General features: G+C 37.8%; 2 protein-coding genes across 2 annotated transcripts; one reads left to right on the top strand and one right to left on the bottom strand.

Moving 5' to 3' along the window:
• Window positions 1-2,219: 2,219 nt before the first annotated feature.
• On the bottom strand, window positions 2,220-4,638 carry LOC306870060 (corrinoid adenosyltransferase MMAB-like). Its single transcript, XM_079417099.1, has 9 exons — window positions 4,425-4,638; window positions 4,286-4,350; window positions 4,077-4,170; window positions 3,931-3,982; window positions 3,256-3,328; window positions 3,072-3,169; window positions 2,771-2,835; window positions 2,612-2,671; window positions 2,220-2,482 (listed from the first exon to the last, which is right to left on the bottom strand). The coding sequence occupies exons 1-9, from the start codon at window positions 4,526-4,528 to the stop codon at window positions 2,398-2,400; spliced, it is 696 nt and encodes a 231-aa protein (XP_079273225.1). The 5' UTR covers window positions 4,529-4,638; the 3' UTR covers window positions 2,220-2,397.
• Window positions 4,639-4,742: 104 nt separating this feature from the next.
• On the top strand, window positions 4,743-14,238 carry mvk (mevalonate kinase). The gene is made up of 10 exons (XM_079416157.1): window positions 4,743-4,973; window positions 5,496-5,643; window positions 5,790-5,928; window positions 6,036-6,191; window positions 7,008-7,111; window positions 7,196-7,241; window positions 7,404-7,494; window positions 8,170-8,289; window positions 10,177-10,330; window positions 12,380-14,238. Exons 1-10 carry the CDS (start codon window positions 4,890-4,892, stop codon window positions 12,529-12,531), a joined length of 1,194 nt encoding a protein of 397 aa, XP_079272283.1. The 5' UTR covers window positions 4,743-4,889; the 3' UTR covers window positions 12,532-14,238.
• The last annotated feature ends 5,337 nt before the right edge of the window (window positions 14,239-19,575 follow it).

Below are 19,575 nucleotides of genomic sequence, written 5' to 3'. Positions count from 1 at the left end.
CACGACTGGAACTTCAAATGGGACTGGCTTCTATGATCAAAGCATCTTTTTAGCATCAAACACTCAAGATGGGTTTGGTGAACACGGGGATAAAAAATACCCCATGTGTACAATGAAATATACTGCTGTATTTTTAATGCTGTGGGCCTATATTTCTGCTGGAGGTCCTGGACATCTTGTTTAGATACATGGCATCATGGATTCTATCAAATACCAACAGATAAAATAATCCAAATACAAACCTCAAAAACAAAAAATGGGTCACTGAGCACAAATCCAAGCTTCTGCTATGGCCATTCCAGTCCTCTGACCTGAACCCTGTAGTGTAAGGCTCCACCCATCCGGCCCAAAGAAGGTCTCCGATGGTGGATGAAGGTTTCCTGCGTGCTCGGTCTTTCCAGTGTGCACAGTTCTTCAATTTAAATTAAACTTTAATCTGACTCCATTTTATCATTTAATCTGACTCCATTTCTTTATGACCTCGTATTTAACTTGAAATACAAATTGATTGCTTGTCCATTTCTAATTTATTATTCTGATATTTGATTATTCTAGTTAACTCTTGACTTTATATTTACTCGTTCATTCGGTTGCTCATGTCTTTAACAAGGATGCAACGTAATCTACTAGAGTCAATAATTAGAGTAAAACAGAATAAGGTCAAATGTAACAATTTATTATCAGTCAGGTAAATACTGTATGTATTATGTCAATTCCACAGCAATTCAAAGAGATCAACTCATATCAATACAAAACATAGAATTCTCAAAGATAAATCTATGAGTAAAGAATGCATACCTGACTTTATAGAAATACATAGTGTAAGGTATTACACTACGGGCTCCTGACTACAGAATCGCGCCTGACCTTTTGCCACATTCTCCTTAAGTACTTCAGACCAGAATAAACATCCCCCAAACTCGAGACAGGAACTAACAATTGTAATTTGCAATTTAATCAAGCCAAGTTGGCACCTTTTGGGACAGAAGGTAATTTGCATGAAAACCACTAGGTGTTGGGCTCCACCCTCTACAGTATGCAAAATGTCTCTGAACTCTTAGGATTTGTATTACCTTTTAGTTTACTTCTTATAAGAATGAGACCATTGTGCCAGTCGCCCTGAGACAATTCAAATGATACCAAACATGACTGTAAATAACACTTGCATTAATGTAGAATATTACATTCTTCTATTAATCATTCTGAGTGAAGGGAAGGATGGGGGAAGGAAGGGGATGAAGAGGAACTGATGCATATGTGAGAGAGGCATTTTCTTGTATTCTCTCTCAGTGGGGTGTGGAGACAGATGTCTGTATGTTAATGCACTGTGTGTGTGTGTTGTCCATCTCAGGAGTTCAAAGTGTCTGAGGTTCTGTAATCCTTACAGTAGATAATGAGTGAGGTGAACTGAAGAGAAGAAGCTGTGAATCTGAAGGATCTGGAGTGATTCTGGATGAAGGAATGGTCTCTGATCTCTTGTCAGGTGTTCTCTAACCTCATCAGGCATTATAGGAGAACATTTAGATCTGTTAAACTGACAAATGGAGGTTTCAAAAAGTATTGAATAAAAGGGTGCCGTTAATTGTGGCCAATGTGTATTAGAGAAAAACATTTATTTCATAATGATATTTCCCCTCATTTTAAATTCTTATTATCCAATGAAAGGTTAGATTTTTGTGAATTTTTTAAATAAAAGATCAAAAGGATTAACAATGCAGATTAATTTTCACAGCCTTCTTTGATCATATTTACCAAGGGTGCCAATAATTCCACCCACGACTGTACATCTTGTTCAAACTTGTCTTATACATATTATGTGTTCAGAAATAATACGAGGAAAATGCTTAAAAAAAAAAGGTAATTCAAAATGACTGAAGGTATAACACCAGTAGGCTATTATTAACTATAAATGTTCTGTAAAAATAACAGCAGCTTTCAGCCTGTCACTATGATGCAAACATGAAATACTGGACATACAGAAGTAGTTCTTTACGTCTCATGCATGAAACGGCAGTCTAAAAACACTGCGCTCAAGTTAAAGACATTTGTAATGCTATATGTAATACATGTATGTATGTGTGTATATATATATAAACCCTAAATCCTAAAAATACTCTTTTTAAACTTTACATAACGGTACAATATGGGATCATGACTATAATACAAAGTTTCATTAGAAAATATTTAGCAACTCGATCTAAATATGACTGCAGAATGTTAGAAATTCTCCTGAATAAACATGTTTATTGTTCCCTCTATAGTTTTTCAAAAACAGAGTACAGTGTCCTCTGGGACAAACTGCCTGACCAATGTTTTTGTATTTAGACATTAGGACTTGGAAACAAGAGCAACACGGTTCAAGTTCTAGATGAGACTCTGAGATGTTTTCTTCCTCCCCTATTCAGGTCTTTTGTAGATGGTTTCTCCATTGCCCTCTTTCATTGCAGCATATCTAGCCACCGTGAACAAGTAGTCACTCAACCTGTTAAAGCAAACAGCGTTCATTGATAAAGCTTATATCAATAAATTAAATACAATTCTCAAAAGCACTATTGAATAAAATTCACAGATCCAAATTCAAAATTAAATATAGTGACTAATAGGTTCATACCGGTTCAAATATTTGGCAACTTCAGGATCTGTCTCACCCGAACGGACAACAGGGGCAACACTGTAATAGATAATGTAAGACCTGTGACCTTTGATACTGACACAGTGGTGAGGTAACACAAGTTGAAGTGATATTAAATATTGCGTATGTCAGACTGACCAGCGTTCAGCCCGTCGACACACTGCTCTGGCCACATGTAAAGCTGCACTGCTTTTCCCTCCTGACTGCAAATTGAGTGTGAGATTAAATGGCTTCTCTTTAGCAATTACTTTAATGGCAATATTATTTGTCATCAACATGTATGTAGCAACCCAAATGGGCTACATTATATCAATATTTCAGGTACTCTGTGGAGATTATGCAATCAGAATTTGCTTCTATTGTCCTCATTTGTAAGTCGCTTTGGATAAAAGCGTCTGCTAAATGATTAAATGTAATCATATATATTTCTGGAACATACAGGAAGAATGAAGTTAGTGAGTGGAGGCAGCTCCTCTGTGAACGAATCAATCCATCTCTCCAGCTCAAGCACAGCCTGAGAGCTGAACTTTGTCTTATCTATTTGAAACAAAAACATCATAAGGGTTATGTTTTACTATCCTTTACGATTAAATACATTAGAAATGTCCTGTGATTCTGCTTACTGATATGACTGTCTCTAGCTGATGACCGGGGAGTGGCAATATTTGACCCTACGTCCTGTAGTACACACTGGATCTGTACAGAACAGAGAGGTATACGGACGCTTAAGCCATGCAAAATATAAACCAAGTGCCATTTATGTGAAAACATTTCAAATCTGAGGTCAAATTACTTTGTACATCCAATAAAATCAACTTGATACCAGCTGGTTTAAAGTAATTGCAAAAATCACTCCGAAAAGGATTTTTTACATTTATTTGCAGATTTTGTATAAAAGCAATACAATTTAAGCGTTTTAAGCGTGGCTTCAGTTTTCAAATGCTTTCAGGGCCACTTTAGTAAAATGAATAATTCACCTAAAATGCAAAATTGCTGAAAATTTCACACCCTCAGGCCATCCAAGATGTAGATGAGTTTGCTTCTTCATCAGAACAGATATGGGAAAATTTAACATTACATCACTTGCTCACCAATGGATGCTCTGCAGTGAATGGGTGCCGTCAGAATGAGTCCAAACAGCTGATGAAAAAAATGATAATGAAGTGATATAATGTTAAACTTCTCCAAATCTGTTCCAATGAAGAAACACTCATCCACATCTCAAATGACCTAAGGTTGAATAAATACATTTTATTTAAAATCATGCTTCTTATTAAATGTCAGAGAGAGAAAAGTACCTTCTCCAGCTGATCAGTAAATGAATGGCCAATGCAAAATTCTCTGGCTAACCTGAAAGAGAGAGACTTTTTTTTCTTTTGCTGGAAATGAAATGGATTTTAGTCATTTGCCCCACACACTACACTACATTAACTCTATCCATTACCCAATTGCTGATGATAATTCATCTGTTGTTCCCAAAGCCTCAAATATAAGATCCTCCTTTGGTCTCCTCTCACCTGTGAAGGTACTGGAGAAACCTAATGAGGTGAGACAGAGAAAACAAAAACAATGTTTACACAAACCCTACACTTCCAACTGAACATGCAACACATGTTAGTCAATAATCACGTCTGTAGTATGAAATTAAATAACCTTTGTCTCCGGTTTTTGTGTATATCTTGGGAATTCGTCTGTTTTCTTCAGATGTGCTGTTATACCTTAGAAAAATGAGAGAACACATCCAAACTGATAGTTTAGCCTGAACACATGGGATTTAACATTCTTTGTTTACCTTCTTTCATCCCTACACACAGGCTGCATCTGCTTTATGCTCACATATGTCCCTAAACGAAGGGCACGGTGAACACCCGTGCACTTAGTCACGAAAAACGACATCGTTGACGTTACGTAAAAACATTTCCAAACGCGCTTTTGTGTTTACTATTATCTGTTTTGATAGCTCTTGCTGCCCGTAGAAGGTCGTTCTATCACGCAACCGATGACACGATGTGGTGCGAAATGCGATTGGTGTTTTGAGAGTCGGTGACTGTGAGAGCTTCGTCCTGATTGGCCGGTTTAGAGTCAGCGATGTGAGAGGTTAATTCTGATTGGTCCAGGCTACAGCGACAGTTCACGTGTATGGGTTTGACGCTAGTAGTGGATTTATCTTGGTGGATGAACAGAAATATGAGATTTTAGCAAGCTTTGGTCAGCATGCACTGATACAGTTGTTCAGAAATATCTTCTAACTGTAATAATGAAGATGCAAACAGGCGAGTTTCTGGTTTCTGCACCAGGGAAAGTCATTCTGCACGGCGAGCATGCTGTCGTGCATGGAAAGGTGGGTGTTTAGTCATCTGAGACCCAAACAATGCGTTTAAGTGATGACTTTACCCTTTTCCTCCATTAAACATGTTTTAGATAGCCACTGGTTTAGAAAAATCATAGTAACTTAGTGAAGCATATTTTGGATTAACTAAAGACAAGTTTTAAGGTCTGTATTATTTACTTTGTGTGAATATTATAGAAAAAAAATTCAGTTTATGTAAATATTTAAATAGTATGTCGTTTTTTAATGTATAGTTTTCTATTTTGCCATTGGAAATGGGTATTATGTTGGTTGACATTTTTGGGAGATGTAATAATTTATCATTAAAAATGACATTCTGTATTTTTTTTGTTTTTGTTTAGGAATCACCATTATTTAATATGTAATTTATTTTTTTTCATGTCAGAACTGTTGCTGTGTTACAGTTCACAGTGTCAGCTGCTATTTTATTTTTGATCCAATATTTATTTAATAGTTATCATTTAATTGCTTAATCAGTTGTTCTAAAGTCTGTTCTTAATCAACCTTAAACAGGTTGCCTTGGCTGTGAGTTTGAACCTGCGCACGTTCCTGCGGCTGCAGTCCACATCATCCGGTGAAGTGCACATCAACCTCCCAAATATTGACACTTTTCTGTCCTGGGAAATAACTGCACTGCAGCCTCTTCTAGCAGGGTGCAAAGGTGAGTGGAGATGGACGTTTGAATTTTATTAAAAAGAGAGTTCACCCAAAAATGAAAATTCTGTGTATTCTGTTTGGACTGTTCATTGAAGTAATAATGCAATCATCTCCGGCCCATGTTTCTTTGACTGTCCGTTGTTTCAGCAGAGCAGGAAGGCCTGAAGGAACTTGATGCAGATCTTTTGAAGAGACTACGTGAATTCACAGGGATTTCAGAGGATTCCACAGACACAAGAAGCATGGCAGTGTTGGCCTTCCTCTATATATACCTGTCTGTGTTTGCAGAGTAAGAACACCATTAAACTCTCTGTAGCATTCATTTGAAAGCTGCATTTGAACATTGTTGGAAGATAGACTTTTGACATTTGCTGCTGTTTTTTTGTTTTTTTCCAGGTCTCTGGCCAGTATCACGGTGTCTGTGTGGTCAGAGTTGCCCACAGGAGCTGGTTTAGGCTCCAGTGCTGCCTATAATGTGTGCCTGTCTGCCGCTCTGCTGTCTGCTAGAGGAACCATATCATATCCTCTTACACCACAGCAGGAGTCAGCCAGGTAACACTTCATTACAATGGATATGGGGGCTTTTATGTAGATAATGTAAGTAAGGATTGTTCCATTTGCCTTTAACTCTGTAAAAGTGACGTACAGTCAATTATTATAGGGAGTGTCCTCCTGCAGCCTTTTGGTTACCAGCCCAGATTGCTAGCAATAAGGCTACACCACCCTTGAAACGGCAGCACCCCTTCTGATTCAGATGATAGATTAAATAACCAAGGACCAGAGATTAAGGCTTGCACTTTGTCTGTCCTCTCAAAATTTGAAAATGTGTGGTTCAAAATACACTTTCCAGAGGAAAAAAGGGATGAAATGTAGAATTGCTCTGCCTGTCATAATCACATTTAGCTGCAGTGCTTCTGCAGGTGATCACCTTTATTATTTTTTCCTGTCCTCTTCCTACATTATTGTTCAATAAAAATGGCTAAAAACAATGGGGAGGGGGGGGCAAGGATTGGAATAGGTCTTTTTTTTCCCACCAAGGATGATTTTATTTGAATAAAACACAAATAAAACACATTTTGAAATATTATTACTTTTTATAATTTTTTTTAATGTAATTTATTGAACAAAGCTACATTTTTAGCAATGCTGCTTAATATTTTAGTGGAAAAAATAATTTTTTTTCAAGATGCTCTGATGTATAGAAAGTTCTGAAACAAAAACATATGTTTTAGTAGTATTTATTACTAGCATTTATTTTTTTATTGCTTTTTTTTTGAGGCTATAGTACTTTTTTATATTGAAGCAGTCTACCTGTTAACTGTATTAGTATTAAGGTAATTCAAAATCTTTCATCTGTTGGTGTTGCAGGTGGAGTAAAGAGGAGATGGAGCTGATTAACAGGTGGGCGTTCATGGGCGAGAAGATCATCCACGGTAACCCTTCAGGGGTGGACAATGCTGTGGGCACATGGGGTAAGACTCAATCTTATACATTAATCTATCTATCTATTTATTTATTAAATTTATGCTTCATCACTGTATGCTTTTTTATAACAGGTGGCTTTTTAAGATACCATGCTGGGAATATAACTCCACTAAGATGGTAAAACTGTACTCTGCAAAAAAATGTTTTCACTATATATTGTGTGATTATTATAAAGTAACTGTTCCAGTTCATTAGAAAAGTATATAAAAAGTTATTTCAGTGAAATTACCGAACCAGCAGAATTTTCTAAGTCTGTTATTGGGTTCATTTCCTCCCTAGGGTCCCCATTCTGAGAATCCTTCTCACTAACACCAAAGTACCACGTAGCACCAAAGTGCTTGTTTCTGGAGTGAAGGACAAAATTAACAAGGTAGTAAATGGCTCTCCTCACCCCCCCTTCCATGTTTTTATTCCTGTGCCCTTCAATTAGCATAATGGCCGGTGTGTGTGAGGGAGGAACACTCCAGGGGCCCGGTGCTGAGTGCCTTTTATAAGAGCTCCAAATGCAACACTGCCAACGCTCCTGTGCTCCGTTACCTTGACAACGGCAGCAGGTAGCCTCACTGCTGGCACATCCTGATTGGTGAAGTGGAATTACGGTATTATCGGGATGGAAAACAGCAAAGAGTCAGGACAGACTTTAAAGGGGTCATACTCTACACTTTTGTGGCATTATTAGTCGAAGCAGTAAGTCATAATCAATTGAGATTTAGTTTTACTGTTTCCACCCTCTTTTAGAAAAAAAAACATTACTCCCGCATCGCTTTCAGTTCAGAGTTGAGAAATATCAATATCATGGATGGATGAATGCATAAAAAGTCAACATAGTACATTGGAGTCTTTCTATTATTATCAAATAGCAAGAATTTGAGTAGCAGATGTATGGGGATATCTTGTTTGTCTAAGGCTTATAATAATTATAATAATCTTTTGATGTGACAAGCTTAAGCTGATAATTTTTCTTGATATAAAATGTTTTTCTCACCTGTGTTTGTACAGCATCTGTATCTGTCCTTATAGTCTTTTGTGCCGTGTTACTTTGCAGTTTCCCTCCGTCATGAAGCCAGTCCTGGAGTCCGTCAGCGCTGTGTCCTGCACCTGTGAACAGACTCTCACAGAGATGGCCAAGCATGGACCTTCAGCTGAGCACTACAACATACTGGAGGTACAATCAGTAGTCCCCAGCTAGGTAACTAGTTATGGGTAAAGGCTAGAAGGGCGCTACTGGGCATACGCACATCAATACAGTGTAATTTTTGTCACATTGTACAACAATAGTTACTATATTTTCATTCCTGTAAGGGGTAGGTTTAGGGTTGGGGTAGGTGTATACGTTAGTGAAACACAATCTAATAGGTATACAATTAATTTCATTGTTCATTTCCGGTCAGAGCTGTATCCCTTCTAGTCACAACCCTAGTTATGATATAACTGGGGACTACTTTGAGGCGCTGCGTAATATCATTGCGCCTGCTGTACCCATGGTAGAGCAGTAAAGTTCCTTGATTATTACGCAGGAATGAGAGTATAGTTCCTAGCCATATCGGCCTAGAAAGTCGCAACTTTTCATTTTCCGTCGGTCTTAGTACACGATGTAACTACACAAGAGTCGAGCTTTAAATAGGAAAATTATCAAAACTCTTTGGACATTTTTGAGCGAGATGCTAATGGTATAATCTGATTCAATGATCTATGCTAAGCTAAGCTAAAAGTGTTATCGCCAGACCCGGAGATCGGCTGAATGGATTCAAAAACGGTAAAACTCAACTGTTTAACTCTTGGGGAGTTGGAAGGTGAGCCTATTTCCAAAAAAAGTGGAGTGTTCCTTTAAAATGTTTTTTAAAGGAATTTCTTATCCTCACCAAATCTATATTTATTTGATTAAATATTTAATAATATTGTGAATTATTAATGCAATTTAAAATAACTATTTTGCTTATTTTAATATATTTTAAAATGTAATTTTATTCCTGTCGTGGCTAAACTAAATTTTCAGCATCATAACCCCAGTCTTCAGTTTCACATGATCCTGCAGAAAAGCATTGTATTATGCTGATTTGGTTCTCAAGAAACATTTCTTATTATTATTAATGTTGAGAACAGTTGTGCTGGTTAATATTTTTGTGGAAACGGTGATGCATTTTTTTATGAATGCAACATTCAAAAGAACAGCATTTTTTTAAACTATATATAATTCTGTACTGTCCCCTTTGATCAATTTAATGCATCCTCTCTAAATAAAAGTACTAATATATTTTAAAGTTTGACCCCAAACAGTTATATATTGTTATATTTTTTTGTATTTAATTTTTTTGTGTTTTGCCATTTTATTTTTATATATTTTTAAGTTTTATTTTCCAGGCGAAATGGAACTAACATTACTGCAAAAGCTTGCTTGTGTCATCATTTAATTTTTGCATGTAATTGAGGGTGTCAGAATAGACATGGGCTGGTGACTTAAAATGCCCAGGCAGCGCTATCAATTGTGACCAAATCTTAGCTAAGACATTTGTCATGCAGTCGGACATAAATGGGTCACTTGCAACTGTGTTATTTAATGAGCTAACATGAACTAAAAGTAGTATTTTTTTTTAACAAAGATTAATAACTTCTGTACCAAATGTAGGTATTGCTCATTGTGAATGTTAATGTATTAACTAAGGTTAACGAATGAGATCTTATTGTAAAGTGATACCTATTGGTCTTTATAATTCTTTTGCACTTTAATCCGTGTAATATTTACCGGCATATCACCCTGTATCAGGAGCGGTTAATTCACTGAATTCCTGCAAATCTTGTAATATTAACAAGAGCATAGATGCTATTCTGGTGTGGGACACATGGCCTAGTAGTTTGCACATTTACTTGTTGATTTGTGGCGTGCATAAGGGAGATGCAAGTTTGAACCTGTCTCTGCCCATACATTTCTGTCCTCCCTTGACTTTCATTTAAATAAAAAGTGGCAAAAAAGCAAAGAAATTATCAATATTTTTATTCGGTGAAAGCCCTGATGGATGCATTATTTGTCATGTGATGTGTCATTTGTCGTCAGGAGCTGATTGATGTAAACCAGCACCATCTGAACGTGATGGGTGTGGGTCACTCGTCTCTGGACACACTGTGTAGGGTCACTCTGGCCAGAGGCCTGCATAGCAAACTTACAGGGGCAGGAGGCGGCGGCTGTGGAATCACTCTCCTACGACCAGGTACCAGTACACATTTTTATTTATTTAGTTTTTACAATATATTTATTGCAAAGATATGACTGGTGCTTGACCTCACAAACATCACTGCCTTGATGAGTGGTTGCTAGAGCATTTGTGTGGACAAAAAGGATAACCTTTTGTCAAATCTGACTCCTGGCTTATTAAAATTGTACCAATCGTTGTTGTTTTTGTATGAAATGTCTTCCTGGAACCCTACAGTGTGTATTTTGGATATGCTACCTGTGGTTAATCAGTCTGATTGCTGTGCATTGTTTGAAAGGTCTCCATGAGGGTGGCACCCTGCAGACTGCGTGACTGTTTAGCGTGATTCGTGAGGTGAATCTCACTTGTCACTCTTGTCTGACAAAGCTAACAACTTGACACAGCAGCTGTCAGACTGGGCCACACTCTTTGTTTATGCCTGAAGCCACTAACGCATTGAATTTTAATCAGGATCTTAGAAGCCTCCAATAAAGAGGAGACAGAATGCTGGAAGAAGCCAGGCAACGTGTATGATGTTTGTGATGCCGATCAACTTGTGACATTGTCATTTCTAGGCACACCTTGTTAAGGCTGAGTTAAGATTTTTGAGTTAAAGTCCTCTTGCTTGTTTAATTTGCAAACAGAATTGCTCTTACTCTGTGTTTCCTGTTGCTCTTGTAAATGAGGTAGTTTACTACCTCAGCATTATTTAAACCAAAACTGGATTCCTACCTTTCAAAAAAGACTTTGAATTCTTTCTCCACTTGACATGGCAAGTGGTCTGTTTTTGTATTTTGCATGTAAAATTGCACGTAGTTTCATCTTCTAAAACTCTAGAGGAACATTATCAGCCACCTGGTGATGCGCACACACACACACACACACACACGCGCACGCACACTGATCCTTGGGTTTCACGTTTGAGGGTTTGTCAGATTGTCAGACCACCTGCACATGGTCAGTACTCCTGACACAAACAAATGTGAACAAGTTGTGTTTCAGCTGGAAAGTATGTTAAGACATGAGGTACAAACAAGATTTTCATCTGAACCAAGTTTGTTTCCTGAACAATTTTTGACATGCTCCTGATGATAAGTTGTGCTGTTTATGCAAGTGACACAAATGCAAATCCAATATAATATAATATAAATACCTTATCACAAAAACCAGTCTTAAGTCGCTGGGGTATATTTGTAGCAATAGCCAAAAATATATTGTATGGGTCAAAATAATCGATTTTTCTTTTATGGCAAAAATCATTAGGATATTAAGTAAAGATCATGTTCCATGAAGATATTTTGTAAATTTCCTACTGTAAATATATCAAAACTTAATTTTTGATTAGTGATATGCTTTGCTAAGAAGTTAGTTTGGACAACTTTAAAGGTGATTTTCTCAATATTTAGATTTTTTTTGCACCCTCAGATTCCAGATTTTCAAATAGTTGTATCTCAGCCAAATATTGTCCTATTATATTATACTATATTATATTACGCAGAAATGACCAGTGTTGGGGGTAACGAATTACAAGTGACGCGAGTTACGTAATAATATAACTTTTTTCAAGTAACTAGTAAAGTAACGCATTACTTTTTAATTTACAAGAAAATATCTGAGTTACTCTTTTCCTATTTATTGACTGACAGTGCACTGTGTGAACATGTTACTGTAGTTCTAGACTAAATGTGAATGTGCATGAATTCATCCCACTCGCAAAAAGCAGATTTAGTATTCATCAAAATGAATTAAAACGGTGAAATGCAAACTCAGAATACGACGCAAACCTGCAATAATTAAATATGTTAAACAACACAAATGTATCTAATCCCATTTAGTATCTAATAATGCTTTACTTTCCATAAAAAGTAGCTAAGTAATGTAATTAGTTACTTTTTTAGGGAGTAACGCAATATTGTAATGCATTACTTTTAAAAGTAACTTTCCCCAACACTGGAAATGACACATTTTCACAATTTAGCTTTAACTCCGTGGAGCTCCTGTTTCATTGAGTGTAATTTTTCTATGTCTTGCTGTTGATGGGGATGTTTTTGTCCTTTCTGTTTGCAGAAACAGATACTTCAGTGATTCAGAGCACAGTTGAGGAGCTGAAGGCCTGTGGCTTTGACTGCTGGGAGACCAGCATCGGAGCTCCTGGAGTCCAGCAGCACTCTTCAGCTGCTCTCAGTCAGGACATACTGAAGATCCTCAACAGCTACTGAAACATTAAGAAAGCACACATTAGCACAGATGCTCATTGCTGCTGTTACTCTGGATCCTGGTTCAACAAATCTAATTTATAATTATCCTGCAATTTCTTTTTATATATATAATTGGAAAATGCTCTAAAACATAACCTTATCATCTGCTGAATGAAGATTTTTTTTGTGTTTGTATTATTACTTTCAGAGTGCATGCATTCTAAAGTTGTACATGCCACTAGGTGGCAGCAAAGTGTAAAACAGATTTAATACAGTCAATTTTAGACAGAATGTATGGTATGCAAATAATAGATAATTTAATTAAATATGATACTAAATTAATTTAAAAATAGCAATTAATAAATTTCAGCCTTTTTCATGAAAAGCTGTTGTGCACAACATTATTTTTCCTGTCTGTGTATTTCCAGAAAATGTAGTATGATCATCTCATTTGCCAAAATGTTTCTCAACATGGATCACATTTCTGACCAGAACTAGCACAGCTTGGAGCATTTTGGACTGAATACAGCCGTTGTATTATTGTCACTAAACCCAAAGTAATTACTTTTCAGTTCTTTGCACTTTGTCAGAATATTTTGCACCGGAACGGTTTTGAAGCCAAGGATGGGATTCTGGGACGCATTTGGCTGTCGATCAGACGCAGTCCAAGTTGATCTGTGAAGCGTGGTGATGAAATAAACGCTCTGCACTTAGAGCGGAGCACATTTCTCCACAGTCCCAGGAGAGGGGAGTCATTTTAGTGGTGTTTTGTGAGGAACAGATAAAGAGGGCTATCTTCAGCACACAAGACCTGGAGCTAGAGAATAGGAAATGGATTTGCACTGAGATGAATGTGTTCCTGTAAACCGAAGGCCGGCAGAAGGACAGGCTGTTTTATACTTGAAAAAGTCAACTTTGAGAAGACCTAGAGAGGTCAGATTCACCTTTATAAGTGAGTGTTGTTGGTTTTGTAAATGTGAAGCTGTGAGTATGCTTGATTCAGGTGCATAACCATCATTTCGGAAGTGAAGGGAACATAATGTGCAGACCAGTTTTCCTGGCAAGTCTTATTTCTCTTAAGTCTTAATTCCATTTTGAGCGTATTTGCATTGTTTTAGGCTATTTATGTTTAGTGCAGATTTTTGTCCACGAAGTGCAAGTCAGTGAAGTTCAAAACCTGACTTTCATTAGACATTTTTGGTTTAACTTTCACTTCAAGAGCTTAAACGTGTCTTTTAACGATGATGTTGATGTTGTATTTAAAAGTTTGAAGGCCTAAGGTTTTTAGGAATATTTTAACTAGGGTTTTTTAAATTAATATTTGTATTCAGCAAGGATGCATTAAATTGATCAAAAGTGACTTTTACCTTATTATAAAAAATCCATTTCAATAATTGCTGTTCTTTTGAACTTTATATTCATCAAAGAATCCTGAAAAAATTCACAAAATATTACGCAGCTGCTTTCAACACTGATAATAAAAAATGTTTGAGCACCAAATCAGCATATTAACCCGATTTGTGAAGGATGACATTGAAGCTGCTGCAAAATTCAGCTTTGCCATCGCAAAAATATATTTGATTTTAAAATATATTAAAATCGAAATCACTTAGTACTTCACAATACTGTTCCAGTTACTGTTTTTCTGTATGTTTGAGTAAATTAATGCAGCCCTGATGAGACATTTTTCAAAAACATTCAAATAAACAACCCCCAGCTTTTTAACAGAAGTGTACTTTTTTGTTGCTGTGTGGAGCAGATCTACATCTTTGGAGTACATTGACGTTTTAAGAGGGAACAATCGCAGCACTCTAAGGAAGTGACCTCAGACCCCAGAAGTGAGGCGTTGTCTTCTTGTCAATCACGGCGTGTGGCATTAACCCACAAGCAGGCCACCTACCTGTACATGCACGCTATGAATATTGCTTTTTCTGATGCCATCAGCTCTCAAGGGTAAAAATGAGTCGCATCATCTTCCCTTCCCATTTTCCCCTCGCTACCACATTCACTTTGGCCCGATCCATTTTGGATCTCATCCTCGGACAGACTGAGGAATCGCTTTTCAATCTCTGATCTGCTGTAATGAAAAGAGAGAGGGTACTGCCTGTGAATGCGGTAACCGGATTAGCGGAAGGAGGAGAGGGCGGCATCGGCCGTTCGAGGGAGAACAGATGAATGAGTAAAGCTGGCTTTAACCAGACGAGGGGGCCCCCGCCACTGAAATCCCCCTGACCTGCTACTAGTCATGCTCCTCGTGTTTGTGCTGACAAGCAATTTCACAAAAACGGATCCCCCAAATGGTTATTGACTCTTCCTCCTTCCTTCCATCCCGTTTCCGAACATGAGAGCCCTTGATAGGGCCGGCTATGAGTTAAACACTATTGGCAGTTTTGAAGTCTGTCCAACAAACAACTGGCAGAGGATGTTAGAGAGAAAAGGTCAGTTTGTGGAGGGGAAAAAATCTGGAATAATTTATTTTTTTTCTTCTTTCGTTCCCTCTCTCTGCTGTTTTTATTCATTTCTTTAAATGTCAGAAGGCTTTTGTGCAGACAGGTTGTTTGAATAAATGGGAACTGGCTGGCCAAGGCTGCCTTTGGTGAACCTTGACCCTCCGTGTGGCATCCTCTCTGCGCATTCTCTGTTGTGTCGAAGCCACGTCTTCGGCCCCAACCGTAACCCCAGCTTGAATTTAATTACCACTGAGCTCTTCAATTTAAATTGCATTGATGAAGAGGAATGAGGGGGCGAGTCGTACCTCTCTGTCTCTCCTCCCTGCGAGGCACAGATGGTATTTTTTATCAATGTCAGCGACAGCTTCTTTCTGCACTGATGAATAGATTCTAAGGATGGCCTGACATTATTTCAGATAACAGAGGCAGCCAAGGAAAGGGGTCAAGGATGGAGGGAAACGGCAGAGCTATTGAAATATAATTAAAACAACAATTCAGGCATTTTCCTCTTTATTCTGTTTGTTTGTTGCCAGCCGAAATGACCCCCCCCCCCTTTGTATGGTGCTGTTGTGACTCGTTCTCTGCAGGGATGTGACACTGTTCGTGATAGATATGAACTCTGTGTTTGTCTGTGTGACACTAGTAAACGGATCATAGCAGAAGAGCACGCTGCAGCGAGTCGCACAGATAAAAGCCAGCGACTGACCAGCTGTGTGAGTGTCTTCTCAGCAGGCTTTGCCTTGATACCACTTTTACAGGGAAAGTAACATCCATCACCCCTCTTTATTTCACTGTCCTTTCCCTTTCCTCTTTCCATTCATTTCCTTCCTTTCCTTTTTCCTTCGTCATCTTATCTTTCTTTTCCATTTCTCATTTTCTATTTTTACTAATTCCTTTTATTATTTAATTGTTGTTGTTGTTTCCTTCTCCTTCCCTGTTCCCCTTTCCCGTTCATGTTTTGACCTTTTCTTTCCGTTCTGTTCCTTTCCGTTCACTTTTCCCTTGTATTTCTTTTTCCTGTCCTGTTATTTCCTTCTTCGCTTTCATGTTTTGTCATTTGTTTTTCTTTCACTCTCCTTATTTTCCTTTCTGATCCTTTCCATTTCCTTTCCCCATTCCTCTTTTCCCGTTATTTTCCCCTTTTCAGTTTCATTTTTTCTTTTCCTCTCCGCTAAATTCCCCCTCTACCTATTCCAATTAATTTTAATCTTTCTTTTTTCCTGCTCCTGATTTTATTGTATTTTTTAATTTCTCTTTTCCTCTCCTTCTTTTTCCTGTACTGTTACATTCCCCTGTCCTTTTAATGTTTTTGTCATTTTCTTCTTTCCACCTCCTTCCCCTTCTTTTCCTGTTTTTCTTTATTTTTTGGTCCTTTCCCTTTCTTCTTTCTTTTCCTTTTCCTCCTCTTTTCCCTGGCCTTTTACTGTATTTCCCCTTTCCTTTTCATATATTGTCCTTATTTCTGATTCTTTCCTTTCTCCTGTTCTGTAATTTCCTCTCTTCTTTCTATTTTCTCTCCTTTTCTCTTTCCTGGCATTTTCCTCTTTCCTTTTTCTCTCCTCTCTAGTTCATTGGACATATTGATTTTTAACCCTAGCAACTTTAGTAAAATCGAGGCTGGGGATATTTCACGGGTAGAGCCTGGTGCAATTCCAGTTCTCGAGAAGGCTTTCGTCTTGCCCACCGGTGACCTCTCACCTTCCTTCAAGAGCTTGTGGCTCTGCAGCTGAGCCGGGCTCTTTTCTCTGCTCCTCTTGAGAAGATGCTGCAAGGGTCAGGGTCAAGGTGGTGTAAAATGAGAGTATGTGTGGGAGTTTGTGTGTCTTTCAGAGTGGAGAAAGGCATTCCCCTTCTGCCTGGCCCTGGTGAGAAGTGAGAGCAGAGGTCAGCTGACCCCATTAAGGCTGTCGGCTGCAGAAGAATCTGGCACAGACCTGCACATGTCGAGAGGATGAAGCGTGTGTGTGTCTGTGTGTGTGGGAGAGAGAGAGAGTAAAGAAGTCCTTGTGTGAGCGCATGAATAGGTGGGATAAATCGGTGAGAACAAAAGACTTCAGCATCTTATAGACACTTCAGGTTGATGAATTCACTTAAGGTCCGGTCTTGATGAATGAGCACATTTGAACCAATATCATTGTTATTCACAGTCTCAGTGAAAGCATATCAGTTCAGTGATAAATGATTCTGTGTAGTATGTTAATAGAATTCGTAATTGAAGTTATTTTTTCACAAACAAAAACATTCCGTCATAACATAATAAAGTCATGGTATTCTTTGTAGTACCATGTAAATACCATAGTATATGAATATAAAACAGCAATCAAACAGTATGTCATGCTTTATGGGTTGTTGGGAATCCTGCGGTATGAAATGTAGTACTATTTTAAGTATCATTTTGATCATTCTTTTATAATTATGCTTGCAAATTTTATGATCTCATATTAATGTAGAGACTGGAGAACCCTTTTCATACAAATTTGAACTTAAAAAGTTCATGAAACGTACATTAAACATGAATCAACTTCCCATATGCCACATTTTATAGTTGTTACTTCCAAGAATACTATGATATTCCATCTGATACTCCCAACGACACAGTCCTTTTTTGATCGCTAAGGGTTTGTAGCAGAGAAATTGCGTAACATTCTTTATTATGGCAGTGCTACTGTATATATACCATATTTATTTTACAATATGAAATATCTGAACTGTACTAAGTGTAGTGTTTGGGTGCTCAAGTCTACAGATCTAATTGCAGAGTAATGCTTTTGTTGTACTGTAGGTTTTGAAGAGCTTCATTGATTTTTGTAGAAATGCTTATTTCTGCTCGGCTAACGCTCAGAGCATGAAGCCTGTCAGACTTTCCTCAGAAAAACTCTCAGCAAATCAAAGCAGTTCAGACTCAGAGTGGAGGGTGTCGGGGAAGGGCACCTTTACCTGCTCTAAACACAACCACACACACAGACACACACAGAGACACACACACACACACACACACACACACACACACAGACAGACACAGACAGAGTAAAGAACCTTCCCAGAACATCAAGAGATGTTGTTGCTGTCTGAAGCTCTGTTCCAAAAACTAGTGAGCTGCCCTACATAGGCATCATCCTAACTGAAATCAAACTTTATGTGTGACTGATTTGGAGTGCACTAGAACGGCAGCAACTTGATTTGAATTGGGTTTTGTCAATAACTTAAACCTCTAAACATAGAGCTATTGTGAGTTTAATCAGTGTTATATGCTTTTGTTGAAGCAGTCAGTCACAGTTAATTTTTTAAAGAATCCTGTTTAAGAGCAGAATTCCAGGTGAAAGACTACATTATGTATGATTCTACAAAGCAAACTGCATCATTCTTTAACATTATTATTTTTGTAGTTCTTTCCCTCATAAAAGTCATTAAATCCATAGACGTACAAAATTTTCAATTATTATTATTTTTTTTAAGTTTGTAATTCTTCAATTCACCTTATAGATGGTTGTTTGGTTCATGGCATATAACTCTTTTTTAAAAATCCCTCCAGAAATAATTAATGGATAATATACAACTGGAACCAAGACATAATGGACATGCACATTTGCACAATGCTCCTTATAGAGTTTGCCATCAGCATGTTGTTAAACTAATGCTATGATACTCCTGTGTAAGTGAAAGTCCATAGCGCACACAAATACTTCAGAAAATAATACATTTCTAATTGCACCAAACTATTAGGCTACTATCATTTTATTTTGTTATTGTTATAATTAACATTTCTCATGTCTCATCAGCTTTCTTGAATGAACTTTTTTCTTTGAGCTTGCTTTCTCCATACGTCGACAATTTGCCCAATACAAGGTATTTTAGGAGCCAGCATAATTAATTGGCCTCCATTTTGAACCTTTGCTTTGGTGGCATGCCTGTGATGTCTTAAAATGGTTTTGGAGCAGAGCTTGAGAGTCCTGCTTTTATCCACATTGCACTAATACACAAAATAACTCCTACTCATTGCAATGTCAAACCAAATTTCCTGTACTTCACTGTGAATGACAGCTGAATGCATGGTGGATTTTCAGGTGTTCTAAATGCAGCCTTTGTGGATGGACCGGACACGGCCGCGTGTCGGAAATGAATTAGCGTTTGCTTAATCCAGTAATCCGACATTCCGCTTCATTCTTTCACTCCTTTTAAAATGCAGATGTTCATTCGATAAGACAGCATCCTCTGTCTGCAGAGATAAGCATAATTTAATCCAATGCAATTGCTTGAGCGCTTAATGGAGAATATAACATCCCGCTCTGATTTCGGGCCCATTTAAATAAAAATTGAAACAAGCAGTTTGCATCTGTGCTGACTTCAATCCCATCTCGTGCAGATCAACCGATTTGATCTGCATTTGGATACATTAAAGTCGAAACTATACCATCTTGATGTAGGGCAGGCTATGAAAAATCATCCATAATACTTAGAGCGATTGAACCATTTCATCTCCAGCTATCAGTTTCACCGGTAGAGATATACATGATAATTCTGTGGTTTCGTTCTCCATCTATTATGACTCGGACCTGGAGCTGGGATTTGTCCTGCGGTCACCTTGGCTTTAAATTATGTGTGCAAATGACCTGCG

This window comes from Barbus barbus, assembly GCF_936440315.1.
Source record: "Barbus barbus genome assembly, chromosome: 5".
Classification (NCBI taxonomy): Eukaryota; Metazoa; Chordata; class Actinopteri; order Cypriniformes; family Cyprinidae; genus Barbus; species Barbus barbus.
The sequence above is the reverse complement of the archived record's forward strand: the minus strand, read 5'-3'. Positions and strand labels throughout refer to the sequence as shown.